This window comes from Aphis gossypii, unplaced genomic scaffold, assembly GCF_020184175.1.
Source record: "Aphis gossypii isolate Hap1 unplaced genomic scaffold, ASM2018417v2 Contig00055, whole genome shotgun sequence".
NCBI lineage: Eukaryota > Metazoa > Arthropoda > Insecta > Hemiptera > Aphididae > Aphis > Aphis gossypii.
This window is the reverse complement of record NW_026082994.1, coordinates 89,712-103,883: the sequence shown is the minus strand read 5'-3', so window position 1 is coordinate 103,883 and position 14,172 is coordinate 89,712. Positions and strand designations below refer to the sequence as shown.

General features: G+C 32.2%; 1 protein-coding gene across 1 annotated transcript; it reads right to left on the bottom strand.

Annotated features, from left to right (window-relative positions):
• Nucleotides 1-9,455: 9,455 nt before the first annotated feature.
• Nucleotides 9,456-10,656, bottom strand: LOC126553056 (uncharacterized). The gene is made up of 4 exons (XM_050208249.1): nt 10,590-10,656; nt 10,327-10,512; nt 9,588-10,239; nt 9,456-9,477 (listed from the first exon to the last, which is right to left on the bottom strand). Exons 1-4 carry the CDS (start codon nt 10,654-10,656, stop codon nt 9,456-9,458), a joined length of 927 nt encoding a protein of 308 aa, XP_050064206.1.
• Nucleotides 10,657-14,172: the final 3,516 nt, after the last annotated feature.

The following is a 14,172-nucleotide window of genomic DNA, read 5'->3' as shown; positions in this document are numbered from 1 at the left end:
TGCAACGTGCTCTGATAGTTAAATGTTATATATAAATTACCATAGCCAACAATACTCTACACATTGGGGGCATAGAGGACATCCTTATAGTTATGTTAGGGTGAGCAGTCAAGCAAGCAATAATAAAACCGAATCTAAAAACAAAAGGTAAAAACCAATCGAAAGTATCATCGCCCGTATGCTTTCTACCCGCAGGAAGGTAATAAAAAATAATCCGGTGACATATTATGGATACGTGATTACCACCCGGTAGAGTATATTAGTTGCGGAAGCACTCACCCGATAGAATATTATAGTAATATAGTCATATAATTGACGCGCGCTATCGCCCGGATGACGCAAAGCGTGGGCAGAAGCGGATGCAGGTGCAGAAGACCAACAGGAGTCTGAGGGTACCACGGGAGTCCCTAGACGATATAAAAGGGGGTCCAGATTAGGCACAATTCAGACGTGATCCACCAGAGTTAGAACGAGCACCTTCACGTCACCCAGATCAATAGTTTTGTGATTTGGACTTAGAATATTTTTCACAAGTTTAATTAAATTAATTAATTGGACTTAGAATAATTTTAAATAAAAAACACTTAGAATAATTTCGAGAGTTTTCATTATTTCAAAACAACCTTTCCGATTCGACATCAATTCAACTGATTGTACGTGGCACGTTACAGATTCAGTTTAATATTAATGTATATAATTACTAGCGTGCACAATTATAAATTTATATTTTATTTAAATAAACATAATTATAACAATTAACAATGGGCGTATTATTATTTTCATTATTATTCACATTGGTATAATCTTCTCTTCTTAATATATATAAATCTCGTGTCACAATGTTTGTCCTCAATGGACTCCTAAACCACTTAACCGATTTTGATGAAATTTTTTACACCGAGTGTAATTTGGTCCAATTTAAAAGATAGGATAGTTTTTTTTCAATATGTATTATTAATAATATGTGCTCAAACAGGAATATTGAGATTTACGATAGAAATTTTTGTTAATAAATGGTTGCTTTGGGTGTTATAAGATTTGAGAATAATATTTATTTATTTGTGGTTGCTATGGTAATATATAAAATTAATATAATGAATTACGGATTTTGATAACATTTGGTAACCATTTATAATATGAATATAATATAATATAAAATAATTCCTCTTATTGGTCGCAGGAAATGTGTTTATGTAATACAATTTTAGGAAAAACACCAGAAAAGTTCGTAATCTGAGTGTAAAAAACAACAACAACTGTCACTGCAGTTGTTCAGCAAGAAAATAAACTATATTAAGGTCGCTATTGATTATGATTGAATATAATAGTTATAGACCTGATGTTATATTTTGTTAAAACCATAACAACAACAATAAGAATTAGCGAAATAAGTCAATGGCCACAGTAAATTTAAAATTCACAGCAATAGTTAAATTTAAATTAAATTAAACTTGCCAATCGCGTGAATGCACGTTGTGAATACAATAACCTTGATTATTTTTTTGCCAGACGCTCTCATCGGATTTTAGTGCGTTAAGGTTGGGTTAGGATTATGTATTAATTGATTAATATAATCCACCGTACTATGTCAAACTTGGTATAACTTTGATATTTATTAGAGTTAAATCATACACTTACATACAAACAGCACTAGGTCCTCGATCTACCTCAGATAGATTGCCTACCTGATAAATGATAATGTACTTCAGCAGTTCAGCGAATCAGAATTTTTATTCCGGGCAACAGAAAACTTAAGATAAATCTAGAACATAATCCACCGAATATTAAATAATGAATTGAACAAAGTTTGAGTCATATAGAGTTGGTATATTTAACGAGCAAGATAAATATTAGTTAGTAACATTATAAACATAGATCATTCTTATATTAATTATTTTGAAAATAGTGCTGCGATAATACACAATATAGTATGGTGTATCACATAGTACATAGGTATTTAAATGCAATTTTAATATAAAATTTCATATCTCCGTGATAACCATATTTATATGTTTTATTAAATTTTCTCATACATAATAACACTAATACATGGCCTACGAAAATGCAAAAAAACCAACTAATACGCGGCAACGCCGTGTCGGGACAGCTTGATTATAATATATATTTAATATACATTTTTTTACAGCAATAGACTAACATAACAAGTTATACTAAGTTTTATTGTTTTACCAACAGGCAACAATACAAAAACCACGAGATGTTACATTATTGTATTTTACCCACTGTAGTAAAAAAAAAGACATAACTTTGAAACTTAAGTGTTAGAAATTATAAAATTCTTATACACATCTCGCGGGGTCCGCAATCCACCACGTGTGGATTGCCTATATGATAATATAATGCTCTCATAATCATAAGAGAGTCTCACGGCAACGGTAAGCAGAATGACTATAATATTATGACTTGAGTAACTCACTGACTGATAAACGTAGAGCCTGAACAATGATAGATCGATGCTTACAATTTACACGGTACATTCGTAAAATCGTATCACAATTTAGTGTGTAATAAGAAAGCATTTTACAAAATTCGCATATTAAAGTGGTGCTTTCACAAGATTTTTGAGAATAAAAACAGTCAATGAAAATGTCTAAGTTTTGAACACCGTTAAACCGAATAGTAAATAACAAATTAATCAAAATTCGAATCTATATATATATAGAATTTGCATTTTTAACGGGCAACGAAGTGCACGGGGTCAGCTAGTATAATATATAAAATATAATATCACGCGCGCGTACGATTCCGATCGTCGGCAACAACATGTTTGTCGTCGAAACGATTAAGAGTCATTTTCATGGTCTTAATCGTTTTGACGCGATGCTCGAACGATCGGATCGATACGTTTTCCCTATACGGTGTGTACGGTGCGTACGTGGGAAGTGGTATCGGAGTGAATTTAGCTGCCGCGGCATTCCCGTGTATCATGTCGATGACCGATCGGGCCATCAGATGCGCACGCCGTCTCATCTCCACGTCCTTCCACTCATCGTCGTCGCCAAAGTCACCGTCGTCGAAATCGTCATCGTCCGTGCCGAGCTCCTCGCTTTCGTCACCGTCACCAGCGTCGTCGTCCTCGAACAGACAGCGCTTGGGGTCCTCGAACGTCATGTGATTTCGGACCACATGCCCTCGAAACCCCTTGGCCACAAGTTTTTCGTACCCCTCGATTTTGTACGCGTAAGATTTCGCGCGGAGTGCAATGAACTCAACATAGTACGCCCAGCCGTTTCGTCCTTGAACAATCCCGGTATTTTCTTACGCGTACCGACGTAGCAGGGGTGGGTGACGGGAAGATTCGAGGTGTCCATACGTTCGAGGAGTGCGGGATTGTCCACCAGGTCCTTGTAAAAGTCTTCCATGTTCACTCGATACACCAGGGAATCTATATAAAAAGCATTACGTATGTTACATATAAGAGTGTAAATAATATTTATTATTTGCTAAATACCTGTATCCATGTACATCAGTCTAATTGAATCGTTGTAATGCCGCCGCATCACGTTGTAATGATAGTCGTACATTAACTCTTTGCTTATTTCCAAGACGGCGAACCCCACGTAAATAGGCTTGGAGAAATGTACCTCACTCTTTTGCAATGATACGGCGGCCAGATTCTCGGTGTACGTGGTCACGTGTTTGAACGTTGGTTTATTTACAAGTTTCCGCATTCGTCGCGGGCAGGATACCAATTCCATGGCGATACGGTTCCGAACGCATTCCATAGTTTTCCCTGTAAATTCAAATAATAATATAATACAGTCCGATTAATGACGAGCTGTCTGATATATTTATTTACCGAACCCGGCGTTATTAAGTAGTTTGAAGAAATCACGTTCAAATTCGTTGCCAGCCTTCTTTCTCATTTCGGTATTTAAATTTATATATTTAGCAAGCCATGCCGACTTTCGGAATTCCAACACCCTGTGAACCTATTATAGAGATTAAGTTCACGTAATTTAATTTAAGGAAAAACAAGTATATTACTTTTTCCACTATTAGTCCATTAGCAATGGCCTGTTTTAAATTCCTGTGAACAATATACCGCTCTTTACGTTCAAGCGTGGCCATTAATTTATTCACTTTCGATCCTGGAGGCACACCGTTTCGTGGTAAGAAGGGGAGATCGTTGTGTGGGTCATGCAGGTTATCGGGATAAGCGATATCGATCTCGTAGATACGCCCAACGTCGGATTTGTCAGTCATTCCGTCCAACAGCTCTAGAGAGCAATCCAAATCTCTTGAACCCCTCCGTAGGGTATGTATTCTCCCATGGCATACCCATACAAGTTGTTGCCTGTAATATAAGGTTTTAAGTTAGTGTAAATAATTAATTATATAAACGATGTATATTTACAATCCTGGTAAACGAGTCATGACGGCGGCTTCTCAGCATCGTATCCCGGTGTCTTGGGATTGTTTGCCCGACAGTACCGTTCACTGGCCTGAACCAACCCCCCTCTAATCCCCTGTTACATAAAGAGTAATCCGTGAGTAACTCCAGTGAGACGCCCGTATACCTCAACATGGCGTCGAACGTAAACCCCGGCGCTGTATAATAATACACGGGGTTGAGGTTATATATATGCATAGGTCACGGAATTCTCTATCACGTCGGCCAGAAGGAGAACGTCCACCTTCAGGTACAGGTCGCTGTAGTCACCGAGGGTCGTGCAGTTGAAATGTTGCCACACCTCCATAGCGTGCACGTAGTCCTCTTCACTAACGTGCTTCTCGGACAACATGCTGTAAAATTAATTTCTCTAAATAATATTCATCAATATTATTTTATTATAAAATTTTCCGTTATTTTATTTTATTCCCCCAATTATTTCTATCCATATTTTTTTTATTATTTTTTTTTATTTAGGATTTTTTATCCTTTCTAAAATTCACTATATACGTCAAGTAATTTTTTTTTTAACACGATAGGACTTCTTCGCCTATAAAATTCACAATTATTTCTCAATTATTTTTTTCTCATATAACACGGTTATTTCTGCTTAATAAAATTCTCGATTATTTAAATCGCTAAACACGGCTCTTCTTGGCCTAATAAAATTCACAGTTATTTTTTCACAAAATACGGCTCTTTTTGGCCCAATAAAATTCACAACTATTTTCCTTTTCAATATACGGCTCTTCTCGGCCCAATAAAATTCACAATTATTTTTCTTTTCAATATACGGCTCTTCTCGGGCAAATAAAATTCAATACTTATTTAATTCACAATATATATAGCTCAAATCCGCTCCAAAATAATTCCTTTCATCAACTTTTAAAATATGGCACTTTTTCAGCCTAAAATAATTCAATAAATAAGGTCTTAACTGCCTTCAATAAAATTCTCAATTAATATTCTCTTTAATTCACAAAATAATTTTTTTCTCGCGTGTTCCTTGACGTATAATTTACTAATAATTTTTTCTTTCAAATAAATATTTATTCTGTATTCCTCGCGTATAATTCTTTCTAAATAAAATATTCCCCCGTAATTATAATTCTCTTATTTTTTTAATTTAACAATATATTCTTTTTTTTTTCTTGTATTATTTTTTAAAAAAAATAAATAAATTTATTTTATACTATTCTTACGATAATTATCTTAAATAATTTTTCCGCATAAAAAAAAAATAATTTCCTTGTAAAAATATTTTAATTTTAATAAAATAATTTAATTTCCGTATTTAAAAAATTCTAAAATAATTTAAAATAATTTTTTCTTCTCTTTTTATATTCTTCTCGCTTTTTTATATTTAAAATATTATTTTTTTATATTTATTAAAAATTTATTTTTCTGCTATTATATGTTATATAAAAATGAAATAAATTTTATTTTTAGACTTTTAAATTATTAATTTTTCCTGAAAAATTTTTATGTCCCTATATTTTATTTTATTTTAAAAATAAAATAAAAATTCTTATTTATTTAATTATTTCTCGAAAAATTATTTTTATTATTTTTATAACAAAAAAAAAAAAATATTATATTATTATTTTTTTTTTTTAATACGTAAAATATTCTAAGTGTAATAGAATATTAAAATTATTTATTCGTTGCGTTTTTTTTTTTTTTTTTTTATTTTATTTTATTTAATTCTTGCTTATTTATTTTTACTTAATTATTTAGTTAATTCTTTAAATTATTTTATTTAATTTTTATTTAAATTATTTTATTTAATGTTTTACGGGAAATATATATATACACCTTCACAATTAAAAGTAACTTATACAATGGAGTTTTTAGTTCCAAAGGAGACGCGAACAGAATTAGGCGCTTAAAATTATTTTACATTAAGAAAAAAAAAATATGCTTACACAACGATGGTTTGAGTCCATTCTTCTTGATTGCTGAGCCGTAGTGTTACTTGTTGATTATTTCCTCTTTCGGAGTCACTGAAGTTGACGTTCTGCAGGTTGTCTTCTTCAACAGTGATTCGTTGCCGAATGTGCCTCCGTGAACTCTTTGAAGTTGATATATTTTAATTTTCGAAATGGAAAAATAATATTTTTCCCGAAAACTTTTCTAAGTTCGAAAAATAGAATTGTTCGACCAAAGTATTCTTATTTGAAAGAATCCTACCGACTGCGCCAAATTTGTAACGTACAAGCAGTAGAATGATGTAGTATCGGATGGGTTGTTGAAAAAATGAAGACTCTTGAAATATTTTCAAAGCGTTTTTTATTGAAAAATATTCTAAGTCCAATCAGTTAAATAATTAAATTCGTGAAAAATATTTAAGTCCAAATGACAAAACTATTGATCTGGGTGACGTGAAGGTGCTCGCTCTAACTCTTTCAATTGAAGTTGCTCAATCCTTTCTTGCTCTATCATATCTCTAAATTCTAATTCAAGAGGATCATTGTCTTCAAGAAATATATAGTCTTCTTAATTTTATAAAATTTAAAACATTTTTCAATTTTTAAAATTAATCGTACATTTAAATATTTAACAAAAATGTTTAATTAAGTTTAAAATCATACCGTGAAACAATAAAGGTGAATCTTTTTGGTTTTCCATTTGGATTTCCCTAATGTCTTTAAATGAAATATTGTTTGACACGTCCAAATTTTCCACATCTGCCAAATAAGTAAGATACACTTTCAATACTATCATGTTTTTGTATTGTAAATTTGTTTTTCGACGACCGGTAGGGAACCTCTTTCGCATTACTTCCTCCCAGTTGAGTTCATATAAATAAAAAAAGAATAATATTGTTGGATACAAAATCGTCGTTATTGTATTTTGAATTTATCAGTTAGCGCGCTAATGCCTCAACGTTTTCGCGCCAAAGTGTTGTCACCAACGCGACGCGTACGTTACAACCATTGGACCAACGATATCGCGGCGACTGAGCTAGCCCAGGGTTGCCAGATAGATAATACAACGTACCGCCATTAGAGAGCGCTAAAATCGCCCAAAATAGCCAACACTCCAAATCATCGACATAGCCCAAACTAGCCTATAAAATACTCAGATATAGATAATAATTATTATCTATGTCTATGATAAAATATATTAATTAATAATTTCATTATCATTATAATTTTATTAAATATAATATCAACATAAACGTAGCGACAAGTGATAACATTAAAACGTTAACTTTTTTTATCAATGTAAATGTATAGTATTACTATGTTGTAAATTGTAAGTGTAATACATATTATAATGTATAATATATACAATATTATATGTTAATTATACCATAACATAGTATGTATACTACATGGTAAAATAATAATATGTAACAGAGTAACACAACACAATTAGTAAAAGAAACTTTTTTCTACTAAATGTTTTATAATGCACTAGCTGCTGGTACAGTTTGCTGAAGGTGAGTACCAATTACCGAGATACTAGATATGTCTAGTTTTGTCATACTTACTATGATAATCTAGAAGATTATTGCTATCATTGTTATAGGGATATTTATGTTTTGTAAAATGAATAAAAATGTACATACTTTCAAAATTATCATACTTTTTTAACAAAAACATCATAACAAAATATAGTGATAACATACATACAAATAAAATAAATAACAGGTAAAATTAATATCTTAAGTCTTTCAAATTCTTCTGACTAAAATAACATAAAAATAAAATATAATAAATAATAATAAAAAAGTTAATTATTACTGGGTAATAAGTTATAGTGATTCGCATATATTAATTTGGCATTCATTATCATTAAATAACTCAAGTTCGAGTACTTCATCTAATGCTGAACTTTGATCTTTCTCTTCCTCGTTATTATCATACATGTCTGCAGTAAATTTTTGAATCATTAAGTCAGTTGCCTCAAAGTTTTTACAACATTGTTTGCGAATCTAGGAAAAAAATTAAGATCATTAGTAAAAATATGTTTTTATCTAGTTTATAATATGACAGTAGTAAGTGGAATCTAATTAGTAATGCTAAATAAATACAAAACCTACATTAAGATGAAGTCTAATCCTCAAAATTGCTTCAAGTGTCAACATTGCCATTCGGTTTCTGGATTTAGTTTTAACAGCGTTCATGACACTGAAAACTCTTTCTACAGTAGCATTTGCCAATGGCAACGAAAGTACTTCCAGGGTAAAAATTGCCAAATCTGAAAATGCTCTTTTTCCACAACTATCTTTGATGTTGTATACATCAATCCAAAACCTAGATGTATCTTTTTCATCAATTGGCACTCCATCACAAATTTCTGTATATTTTAGAGTTAAAAGCTTATTCCATTGCGCTTCAATCTCTTCTATATCAGCATCATCTTCTAGAATTAAAGCAAATAAATATAATTACCAATTATTAATAAAAATATGCTTACAAACTATTTAATACTTTACTATTTTTTTGAAAATGTAATCTTACTTAATAGCTCTAACGGCAAATCCTTAAACTTTGGTGGTATTTGAGACAAAACATATACAGGACTAAAACACCTTAATTTCTGAATAACTTGGGTATTCTGAGGCAAGCGTTTCACTAACTCTTGACAGAGAGTAAACAAAAATCTGCCACAACGTTCTTTTACAACTTGAAGAGCATGTGATGTTACTGTCTTTTTTTCAGTTAGTTCTGAGAAAGCAAATCCAAAGTCGATAGCATCCAATGGTAATAATGAAAGACTATTATTCAATGCATTTGAAACGCGGTCAATATCAAGAAGACTTAGGACATTAGGAAATTCATCATCTCTCAAGAAACTAGGCTTAATTATCCTTTTTGCTATTGACATCATAAGTTGCTTAAGTTCTCCATAAACTTTTGTAATGTCTGCATTCAAACTTTGAAATTTAAGGTTCATTTGTGTGACTTCTTTTAAAATTGGTTTAAGGAATGTAAAATAAAGCAGATTAGTATCATCTTTAAACATAGCGTTAAGTGTACGTGCACTGTGACACTTTTCACTAACTCCTGCCATCTCAAAACATGTTTTGAGCTCAAGCCATTGATCCAGTATTACTTTGATGCAATTGTAGAATGCCAGCCATCTTGTTGGACATAATTTTACAAGCTGCTTCAGTTTTTTGCCCTCTCCGTTTATAGTTTCATATAAACGCGCGTATTCTAACTTGCGTAATGGACTGTATGAAAACCACGACACAGTTTCCCGGAGCATGAACTCAAGATTGGCAGGTAAAACCTCGGATGCTTTTGACGAACATGTATTGAGCGAATGACATAGACATTTTATAAGTTGTAGATTGGGTGAAACTTCTTTTAATAGGGTATACAGTGAATGATGACGACCACATAAATTACTAGCACCATCTACTCCTAGACCAATAATATTCTCAGGTTTTAATTTTAGTTCTTTTAAAAATTGTAATGTTACGTCTCGTAAAGCATCTGCCGTTGCGCGTTCAACAGTTACTAATCCTAGGAATTCATTAGTTATGCTTTGCATGGGTTTACTAAAATATCGAATGCAAAATGCCATATATTTTGACACAGAAACGTCAGTTGATTCGTCAACTATTAGCGAATACTTGCTATCACCAACATCCATAACTAGCTGCTGAAGTATAGCAGGTGATATAACATTTATAATAAGTTTGGAACACTTAGTCCGATGCAACCTCAAATTCTCTAGAGAAGAACCTTTTCCAGATACCTTTAATATATCAACAAGATGGTCAATGCTTTTAATAGCTGAGTGAGTGGCAATATGTACAGCTAGTTTTAATTCAACAGCTTTTCGTTCTCTTGTAACTGTCGACACACCTATTAAATTAACCCAACATTAAAATTAACCTTATATATTATATAATAACATGAATGTATATAACTATATTATATAATTATGTGTACCAAAAGATTGCAGTCGCGGTTGTTTTTCGACAATCAAACTTTTCATTTTTCCTATATGTTTTGTTGTTTTAGAATGACTAATGAGATCACCATGATGTGCTCTCAACACAACTTTACACTTTGAACAATATGCTTCCTTAAGATCATTTTCATAAGATTGGCTTTCTGTAGCTTTTTGTAGCCACCCTTAAAAACAAAATATAAATTTGAGTAATTAAATCATTAAAATATAAATTAAAACTAGATAATTAATTAATATTTACCTTTAAATTCCGGTTTAGCTTCCCAATCCACACAATACTTACGTTTATATTTACCATATTTTCCCATTATTATATTATTACACGTATAAGTAATGACAAAATAATTAAATAAACTATAGAAACTGTGAAGAAACAATAGTGAGTTTTAGATTGATAAAAACAACAGTATAATAAATAATAGTTCGTTAGCTGCGAAGTACGATACACTTATTATATTAGATTATGCTAAGTATTACTCAACTAAAATTATGACTGCAGACTGAGTAACTCATGCCTCAAGTATACTGGCCTTAAAATGTAGTCTATAAATATATAGGCATACATATTACGTCCATCTATTATTAGTTGTTATTATTTAATATTTAATAATAAATTATCAGTAGATAAAATTGATAAATATCTTAACTTTCATTATCATTAATATTTTCATTATATTCATTATATTTTGATTTCAAATAAAAATATACACAATTGACAAAACTACAAAAGTCAAAAATAGAAAAATACCAAATTCAAATGTATAAACGGGTAAACAAGCCGTGTCTAACTTCATGTTGGTGTACAGGATCGTAACGTTTCCTTAGGTTCAGAATGCACCCTGATCAAGTGTCGCTTATATGGGAGTAGTTCCATGATAATTTACTAAGATACCAGTAATCTCTATAATAATTCTTATCCGATATTAAAAAAAAAAAAAAATTTCTTGATAATTTCCTATTTATTCTTACGTAATACTGCATAATTTCAATGTTTAGCTACTAAATTTTGTAGCCCACTATAGCCATTAATTTACTGGCATATAGCCCAATTGGCGTATAGACGCCCAAAAGTACTTTTAGGCGGTTTATTTACTTCTGAAGTAGCCCATTTGGCGAGAAACCGCCCAATCTGGCAACCCTGAGCTAGCCGTCGTTGCCGATCCTCACGGACTCTTTGTCGTATTTTACCCGTCTCCGAAGTAGGTCTACGATCTAGTGTCCTATCGCCGATATCGCCATTTTTGTTTTATTGTGTGAACCTTTTTCTCGTCCGAGCTAATCGCCGTAACGCGTTGTGCCATGTTCGTGATTTTAGTTCTTGGCTGGCTTGCCACTACGGCTTATTATCTCTTGTGCCGTCACCCGTCCGTTTTCTTATAAAGTGCGACCCGTGCAGTGCATCCCTCATTGCTTTTCGCGTTTCTTTGTAAATTGTTCGCCCGCGACGTCGTTTTTCACCATACGAACACCATAAAAACTACACCATCCTGTTTGTCATTTGTGTCGCGACAACGGACGTCCACTTGTAACGGTTTATGTAGTCAAGTTCGAGACCGTTTTAGCCGCTCGAGCACGCATCGTCCGTTGGTCTTTAACGTAGCTCTATTCGAGCGAAAACTCGTACATTCGTACACATCATTGTAGACCCGTTCGGCGTAGTTGATCTTCGAACAGTCGTCGCAGTTTATTATCAGTATATCAACATTAACGTAATCATTAATTAGGTCGTACATGCGATTTATTTGTTTATACTAGAAGTTTCACGTCTAGCCGGGTGTTCCTCGCTCTGCTGTGAAATTTGGTCTAAGTGATTACCCTAGGTCGGAGACGGTACTGTAAAGAAAATATCGTAATAAGTCTAGTAGTCATAATTTTAGTTAACCTAACCTCCGGGGGTTGTGGAATGCTCCGAAAAATACGAAAAATAGTAATTCATTGTCTAGCTATCAGACCTCAACCGGTGTAATACCAGGGGTACGACACTCCTTATCTTTCCATGTTAAATAAATGGGTGACCTTGAAGCTGGCACGGTTATAGTATACAACCGTAGATAACCGTGATATAGCCTATTAGTTGTAATATAAAGTATTTCTATACATGTTGTTTATTGTAAAACAAAACCGGTACTAACTTCAAGGCGGAGCCTCTAATAATTCGATCGTAACTTCCCGGCCGGGCCTCCACTATGTCATCACACAGCAGAGTGTCGTTTCTTGTTTGTTCTTTGGTAATACCGTGCCCGGTCACTTGCCTGGTTCTTTTTTGTATGTAAAAAAAATGTATTTAGCGAAAATGGTAGTTGACTGTCTAGCTATCATTCCTAAACTAGTGTATTATCGTGTCCTGCTGCTTGCCCGGTTTTTTTTTTGTGTGCGTAAAAATAAATAATTACAAAAAATGGTAATTGAGTGTCTAGCTATCAGTCATCACATGATGTAAATAGATATCCGACAGTGCAATCCGCTTTCGGCGGATTGTCATACCCAGAGCCGTGCCGTTAAAATTTAGCGCCCGGGGCAAAATTAAAAATATTCGCCCCCCCCCCCCCTAATTTATTTATTATTATGCATTTCATTTCTATTAAATTAAAATTTTTTTTCAACGTATTTTGAACATTGATTTGACAAAAAACTAAAGCTAATTTCAATAGTAATTATTAAACAAAATAGTGAGGTATAATATTATAATTAAAAAATTAATACAAATCACAAATCTATCATATTATGTAATATAACAAACAACATATTATTTTGTATGATAGTCAACGTATTATACGTATTATATACATTATGTTATATTTACAAACGTATCATATATATAGGGTTCCTGTAATAGTTACTTAGTTTAAAACTTAATTTTCCTAGACTTTTTTGAAGCAAAATCTTCAAAATCGATGTTTTTCGTTATTTCATTCTCAATTGACAATATTGCTGAATTGGTTAATCTCGCTTGTGACATGGTTGATCGTAAATACGTCTTAGTTAATTTCAATTTACTAAAAGAACGTTCCCCGGAAGCGACGGTAACAGGCATGGTAAGAAACAATCTATATACAATCATTAAGTGTGGACAAGTTGAATCAAGTTCATATTTTTTAATTGAATTTAAAATATTTAAAGCAGTTGCGTTTTGTAACTCTAGTAGAATTGCTTTTGCTTGATATTTAAAAAATTCAATTTCGTTAATTATTTCTGGGTCAATATCTTTGTTGTACTTGATTGCCAAATCAGCTGCATATTTTTTCAATGTTTCAACTGATGTTACAGATAATGAATGACCTAAAAGAAATTGAAAATCATTAGCAATATTTGATAATTTTTCAAACCTCTATTTCATTTGAGCCATCATATTATCAAGAACTTTGTAGTATTCCAATGTTAAAAATTGATCTGCAGAAATATCTTCATCCGATTATATACAACTTTTCTTTTTTTTTCCTTTTTAATTTTAGTTCAGATTTTATTCCAACTTTATCACAAATACTAATTGCTTCAGTTTTAATTGGTTCACTTCCACTATCTCGCATTTCTTGAAGAAAAACATTTAATGAATTTATCATTTTTGAAGCCTAATCTATTGAAATATTTGAGCTTTGTAATACTTTATTTACACGATATATTTGATTCAATATTTTATCCCATATGACTAAAAAATCAAAAAATTGCAAATCAAGTTGTTTCAATATACTTTTTGCAATAGCAACCCCGTCGCCAAAAATTGGATTGGTAGATATGTCATATAAAGCTTTTATTACTTCTCCAAATTTGCAATACAACGAATGAACTGCATTATATTTAGATACCCAGCGTGTGTCACTGTGTGT